Source organism: Seriola dumerili, unplaced genomic scaffold (assembly GCF_002260705.1).
Source record: "Seriola dumerili isolate Sdu_G_001 unplaced genomic scaffold, Sdu_1.0 BDQW01001125.1, whole genome shotgun sequence".
Lineage (NCBI taxonomy): Eukaryota > Metazoa > Chordata > Actinopteri > Carangiformes > Carangidae > Seriola > Seriola dumerili.
In genome coordinates, this window is record NW_019175380.1 from 738643 (window position 1) to 746142 (window position 7500).

Sequence of the window (7500 nt, forward strand, 5' to 3'; positions counted from 1 at the left end):
CATTTTCTTCTGTTCCCCCCCCCCCCCCCCACACACACACACACCGTGGGTCTGTCTATCTGATATCGAGCAGACCATTGATCAGACGGAGATCAGATGCATTAATGTGATAGGATTAGCAGAGGGAGGGGGGTTGAGGGGGTGAGGGGGGGGTGGAGAGACTTTCTCTTGACTGGATTAACCCTTTGCTGCTCAGACCCACAGAGTTTAAACACCATCTACTTTATTAGATGTTATAACGCATTAGAGAGAAAGGCCTTGCCAGATAGTGAGCCCACACGTCTCTGATCTGTTCAGCCTCACGTTTCCTCCATCATCAGCATCTGTAGCTGCTGCTTCATCACACGTTTGTTCAGTTACTAATAATTAATAAATTGTTAATTAACCACCATCGGCATCTTAATGGTCAGCAACTTTCATTTGGCAGATCACATGATCATATCACATGACCAGATTCCTCCTCTGAGTGTTGTCCACCCGCATTAAAATCACAGCTGTTGATCAGATACGAACATGGAGATGCTTTTTGCTGGTTGGTCTCTTCTTCAGGACTTTAGCATTAGCATTAGCATTCCAGGTGGAACACAGGTGGTAACCTTTACCTGGTGAACTGCTCACACATTCTCTGTCCCTCTGTTCACACCTCTCTGATTCTCCCTCCATCATCTCCTCATCTCGTCTTTACAACCATTTATTAATCAGTTAGTAACCTTTATAAACACTTTTAATTATGTTTATTATCTAAAATTATAAATATTTTAATTATTATTAATGAGTAAGAAGCATTCACTTGATCTTGCCAAATAGTGAGCCTGCACCAATGTATGAAAACTGAGATATAACTTCTTTATAATTGTTTGTTTATGATTTATAAAGTGAATTAATAATCTGATTATAAAACATTTATAAATCCTTTATAAAGGCAGTCTTATTGTAAAGTGGTACCGATGTCCTCAGCGCCAAATACCCCAGAATTCAATTCTCCAATTCAAACTATGACCCCATGCAAGATGAAATCTGGACTGGACATCGATCGATCGAAGAGGTTCATATCGAAAAATCTCCAGATATGATCCAGATTTCTACCCTCTCACACACACACACACACACACACACACACACACACACACACACACACACACACACACACACACACACACACACACACAGAGTGAAGGCAGAGGAAGCTGGATCCTCAAAAATGAATGTAAGTGAAACACTTGAGTCTGGTGGTGAAACGGAGCTCCACCGCTCACTGTTACGTCTCGGCTCGAATGTTTGTGAAGAGGTGAAGAGGCCTCCCACACCCGTCTGAGAAGTATGACGGAGACGAGGTATGTGTGTGTGTGTGTGTGTGTGTGTGTGTGTGTGTGTGTGTGTGTGTGTGTGTGTGTGTGTGTATGGACTCACCATGAAATGCGGCTGGGTCAGTATCCGTCTGAGTTCTTTAGCTTCGTGGTTCTCTGGGTAGCAGGAAATCTCTTCCAGTACCTGAGGACGTGGAGAGAGTCGGGTTAAAGATCTCACACACACACACACACACACACACACACACACACACACACACACACACACACACACCTCAGCACCCCACTGTACCTGCTGCACTTCGGAGAATGTAATGAAAGCGACCCGACAACCTCACAACCAACCCCCCCACCCCCCCTTGAACTTCCCATGACTCCGCCCCTCCTACATCTTCCCAGCCAATGAGAGAAGTGTGGAAGTCACTCAATGACTCCAGGGATCCAATCCTCCTCCTCCTCCTCGATGTGACGTGGTTGGATGTCAGCTCCAGTTATTTTGCGCCTGACTGCTGAATGTGGCATTGTAGAGGTGTGTGTGTGTGTGTGTGTATGTGTGTGTGTGTGGTCCTGAAACCTGTGGAGTTAAGACGCACTCTTGTCCTCTCCTTATATGATGTCAGATGTTAACGTGTAACCTAGCAACACCAGTTTTAATACAACAGGAAGAGGAAGCGTCTCGTCACCTCCAGCACTTCAACACTTTAATACTCGTCTCTGATGGTGAGTTCAGTGAAGGTGGCAGATGTGTGATGAGCTCTTACATATTCCAGATGTTTCAAAGCGCCACTTGCTTCGTCTTGGGAGGAGCTCTTAAGGTGGAGGAAGACACAGGGAGAAGAGTTACACCGTCGTCTTGGGAGAGAGCTCACAGGTGAAAGTTTAAGGTCAGAGATGACAGAGGTCAGGGGGAGGGGGAGAGGGGGGTGGGAGCGAGAGGCCACCCCGGCCTTTAATCAGTGCCAGCCAATCAGAGTGCGTTGTGAGATTAGTATCTGAGAGAAACCGTCATTCCCAAGAGAGATTAGTCGTGTGTTTCCAGCTGATAGGTTGTGGAGAGTGAGTTAGCGCAGGGAGAAGAAGAAGAAGCAGCTGAAGTTTGAGTGTTAGACAGGAAACCCAGAAGAGTCCAGCAGAAGCTGCTGCCGTCTGATTGGTTCAAAGCAGAGACGCGGCGGCTCGTCCCTGACGACACAACCACGAGCGAGCGAGGAGTGAATCTGAGGTGAGGCCGGACTGAAGCTGTGAGTTAGACACCTTTAGAGTTTCCCTGCACGGCTGGAGAGCTCAGTGAGGAGGATGATGATGGTGATGATGAAGAAACAGCGGTTCTTCTTCAGACCTGAACGTTATTTATCAGTTTCAACTTTCAGACTGTTTGAGGTTTTGGTCCATGAGTAATTCACAAAACACAACAACCATGAACTTTGGAGGCCGTTTGATAATCAATCAATCAATCACTGACAAATCTAAACAATCTAATAACACACCCAAACAATCAATCAATCAATCAATCAATCTAAATCTGATGTACTCTGTTCCTCATGTCATCTGAACCATCAGTGTCTCCTCTCCTCCAGCTCCGTGTTAGAACAGATAGTTGCTAGTTGATGGTTTGGTCACATGATTATGGATCATACATTATTAGAACTAGGAAGTTCCTTCAAGTTTGAATCCAATCAACATCTTAGAAGAAACTTCCTGTGAAACATGTTCCTGTTTATTCCCTCCTCTCCCAGAGTCTGCGTTCATGTGTTCTCTCCTCCCCCGTCGGCCGAGTCGAGCGGAGAGGAGAGAACAGACCCGGTCCTGGTCTGGGTGCAGACAGTTTAGTCTCTAAGTCTGTAGAGAAAACTAATAAAAGTTAAAAGTTTAATTAAATGCTGTTTCCCGCCCTGTGACTCAGGCGGACGGAGCGGCCTCTGCGGTGGCTCCTGATCCACCTCCGCTGGTTTGAGCAGGAGCATGAGAACCAGACTCTCCGAGCGGACCTGAACCTCCCGTACACAGAGCTGCCGTGTTGATGAGCCGTTCTCTCCGACATGAACCACAGCCGCAGAAAACAGAGCTCGGCTCCTCTAAATGACTTTCCCTGTCTGAACGCCCCCTCCCTCTCCCCCCTCCCTCGCCCCCTCCCTCTCCCCCCTCCCTCNGAGCCGTTCTCTCCGACATGAACCACAGCCGCAGAAAACAGAGCTCGGCTCCTCTAAATGACTTTCCCTGTCTGAACGCCCCCTCCCTCTCCCCCCTCCCTCGCCCCCCTCCCTCTCCATTCAGACTTTTTAATTGCTCCTTCAGCCGAACACGCGACGTAAACATGGCCGCCACCTGCGAGCACACGCAGATACACTCACTGTGCACACCTCTGATCACACACTCCTTTCTTTCACACTCCTTGTTAAGCTCTAGTTCCGGTGTGTGTGTGTGTGTGTGTGTGTGTGTGTGTGTGTGTGTGGATATTCATCAGAACCAGGGTCAGACCCATAATGCAACTCTCTGTAAGAAAGCAAAACCACACCAACAGCCCACAGATAAACTGCTGTGTGTGTGTGTGTGTGTGTGTGTGTGTGTGTGTGTGTGTGTGTGTGTAAACAGAGCAGTGTGCTGAGCTCCAGCTGCTCTGACAAAGACCTGAGTCACAAAAATAAAACTCAAGAGGTCAACGAACTTTCAGGGGACGTTCACAGACCCTCGATGACTGGGTGTAAACAACTGAATTATTATTATTGTTATTATTGTTATTGTTGTTATTATTAACGTGTGAACCTGCAGGAGTTTAGAGCGTTTACATGTTCTAACTTGCTCCCGCTCCAGTTTCACTCCAAACACATTAAAGTGAAGAGACACAGAAAGCTGTTGGTTCCTCAGAGACCTCGGGTCGAGAGCAGAACCCCCGACACGGACAGCAGCTTGTTTAACGGAACAGAACAGGTGAGCAGGAGGAGGGAGGAGTTAGAGGCGGAGACTGACGGAGGTGTGAGGTCACAGTGTTGAAGAGAGAAAACCAGAGAATCATCTTTACTCATCACATGAAGAAGAGGAGCAGGACGGACAGGAAGCAGACATGTGCTCATGTTAATGCAGACGTGGATTATTTTTGTATGTATGCAAGGTAGAAGTTAGTGTGTGTGTGTGTGTGTGTGTGTGTGTGTGTGTGTGTGTGTGTGTGTGTGTATTCACCTCTTTGGCTCTCTGCACAGCATCACTCGGGGGGTTTCTGATCTGTGGGGACGACTTGGTGTTGATCTTATCGTACAGCTGAAACACAAGAGTCAGTCACAAACACGAATCAGGTCCACGTGATCAATAACATGATCAATATCATCATCAATAACATGATCACTAACATCTCTTCAGCGGCTGTAAATATATATAATTTTTTCTAACTGCTGCATTCTCCGTGAATACGGTTCAACTGGAGCCAAAATAAAATGTAGAAAAATACTATTTGAGAAATAAAGATAACGATAATCATTTGTTTTCATTTAAAAGAAAAAGTTCTGTAAAAAGAACTTTAACAGAAACTTATTAAAGTTTTTAAGAATTTTTTAAAATCTAAAAATGTAATTTATTTGATTTAATCTGCAGTGACAGTGAGGTCGGAGGTGAAGTCATAACGAGTCAATGACAGATCTGCAAACTGATGATAACCAGCACAAACATGATGTTAAATCTGATGAGAAACCTGTTGCAGTGTAAACGGTTTGTTTTCAGAGGATCAGTGAAGCAGCAGCAGCTCGATATCATCATCTAGTTTAATATAAAGTGTGTTAACGTGTGTGGAGACAGTCTGGCTGAAAGATTTGACAGATTTATTGTTTAAAGCTCCATGTTTCTTCTTCTTCTGTGTTTTATTTGAAGTGTTGATCCATCAGAAGATATAAAAACCATCTCAGTGTAGTTTTACATCTCCTCTCTCAGGCTTCTCTCTGGAGCTCTAGTAACAACAGGTCGGTGAGCCAATCAGAAGAGAGGAGGCTCTGAGCCTCTCTTCTGATTGGCTGACTGTTTTCTGAGTGATCCAATAAAAATATAGCAGATTTCAGGTAAAAACACTCAGAGAAACCAAATCCTGCAAGGTTTGGATGGTGGGTCCAGGTGGGCGGGGCTTGGTGACTGCTTTGTTGTGACATCACAAAGTTCCAGAAGTCCTGACGGCTGGTTTTAAGGCTCAGTTTCTGAATACAGGCTGTGTGCATTTCTCTGTGGACTGAGGCTTTGATACTTTCACAGTATTAATATAGAAGCTAGAGCTGATCTATAATCACACTACACATGGACACAGACCGTCACACTGGAGGAGCTTTAAAAAAAAAAAACAAGTGGAAACTGGTTTATTTCTTCTCCACTTGTCTTGGTTTAAAGCGACGGCACCAGTTCTTCTGTTTTATTCTTTTTCTTTTCGAACTGTGAACAAAAACAAACTGTCTTCTCTCTTTTCTCCTCTCGGACCAAACGACAGACACAAGAGCTCTGTTTGTAAAAATCCCAGCTGACTAATAAACTGCGCTGACTGGAGCGGCTTGTGTGAGGCCGGTCACAGACTGAGTGTGGGTGTGTGTTTAAGAGAGAACGGCCATGAAACACAGACGGCAGCTGCACAATCAAATCAAAGCATGACACCACGTCCGTCTGAAACAACTGTTATCATATTCAAAGAAACAAGCAGCTGATGTTTGATCAGCAACCTGCCGCACACACACACACACACACACACACACACACACACAGAGGCAGAGACAAACAGAGCTTTTGTACCACACAGTTCAATGCAGCGCTGAGACCCAACACTCTCGGCATCATGTGATGTTCGACATCATCTCAGGGAGGATGATGAAACAACAACATTCACCACAACAAATCTGCATCGCGTTCATGTTTTACATTTGCAGTAAAGTTCAGTCAAACTGCTTCACAGGTTCAGTTTGCTCCAAAGAAACTAAACATCTGTAAGCGTCGCACACACCTTTCAGGTCCAGATGCTGAAACACCCTTTACACTGTACCACACTGCTTTCTAAACTTTCTAAAACTACTTTGTTTCACAGGGACACAAAGCTCAGTAATGAATCCTGTCCTGTTTCTAGAGCGTTTTGCATTCACTGCTGCAGAACAGAAAGACCACATCACAAGTTAAGGTGTTTACAGCTGTCCAAATGACTGAGGCGTAGATCCTGCTGCTGTAGAGACAGGTGAGAAACGATGAGAAAACAACAGAAAACCCTCACAAAGTTTCATTTGTGGTTTTGCACTTGAGATTCCACTCATTTCCTTCCTTCTGTCGACCGCTGCGTCCGGTGGGTGTGATAGTTTGAAGCCTCCCCATGCACCAAGTGTTTGTGACATTATTGTGAAAGATGCTTGATTTTGATTTTTTTTTTTACACCTCAGCCTCTGCTGGTGCATCTTAAAGACAGAGCGGACAAAACACAGACCATCTCTCCATCTCCTGGAGAGGGGAACATCTGATGACACCTGAGGAAACTCTTACTCTCGTCACAGTTTGAAATGTGCAACTACAGTGTAGACGCCTTCAACATGTTTTGTTATAAACAAATCACGAGTTTGCATGTCTGGATTATAGTCCCCGTCCACAAACATCTGGACGGCGCAGAGTTTGTGTCACTTGCTACAGGAGCCTGAAGTCATCGGACTCATGAGACGGAAGAAGGAACTTTCCTGCTGAGATTTAAACACTGTAAGATGAACATAAGGGATAATCTATGTGGCCCCTCACAAATCTCATGTAGCTTCTAGTTTTAACAATCATATATAAATAAATTATGTAGAGCTGCAGTCCAGAAAGTACTGTATAACATCTGTAGACGGGTTTCTGGTTTAGTTTTGTGCAAAATAAAAGCGATTAAAAAAAGAAAAAAACAGTTGAGAAAACACGCAGTGAAAGTGTTTCCACGGAGAGATGTGGGAGGAAATCTGCATCTTTTCCTCTCGTGATATCGTTCAAATTAAACACGACCTCCCTGATAGGACAGCAGCCATGACTTCAGTGTGGAAAAAGTGTTTCCTTTTCAATTTTGCCAAAATATTACTTTGTCAAATCGTCTGGAAAAAAAAAAAAAAAAACTTTTTTTTCGAGATTCATGTTTCAATTCCTCGTTTTTTAGTTCGCAATTTCGACCTGTGCATTAAGCAGGTGGATGGAAACACACCATGTGATGTGGATGTCACGGTGCATA

The 7500-nt window shown here is 44.7% G+C and overlaps 1 protein-coding gene across 14 annotated transcripts in view; it reads right to left on the reverse strand.

The window, feature by feature from the left end:
• cask (calcium/calmodulin dependent serine protein kinase) overlaps nt 1-7500 on the reverse strand; it is a 111853-nt gene that overhangs the window by 22856 nt on the left and 81497 nt on the right. For 8 of the 14 annotated variants that reach the window (XM_022767343.1, XM_022767340.1, XM_022767344.1 and 5 more), the window contains 2 exons: nt 4485-4562; nt 1411-1491 (listed from right to left, as the gene is read on the reverse strand). In XM_022767343.1, coding sequence (XP_022623064.1) covers nt 1411-1491; nt 4485-4562 — 159 coding nt within the window. Of the gene's footprint in view, nt 1-1410; nt 1492-2068; nt 2117-4484; nt 4563-7500 lie in introns of all 14 variants that reach the window. The other 6 variants (XM_022767332.1, XM_022767341.1, XM_022767336.1 and 3 more) reach the window with 1 other exon arrangement.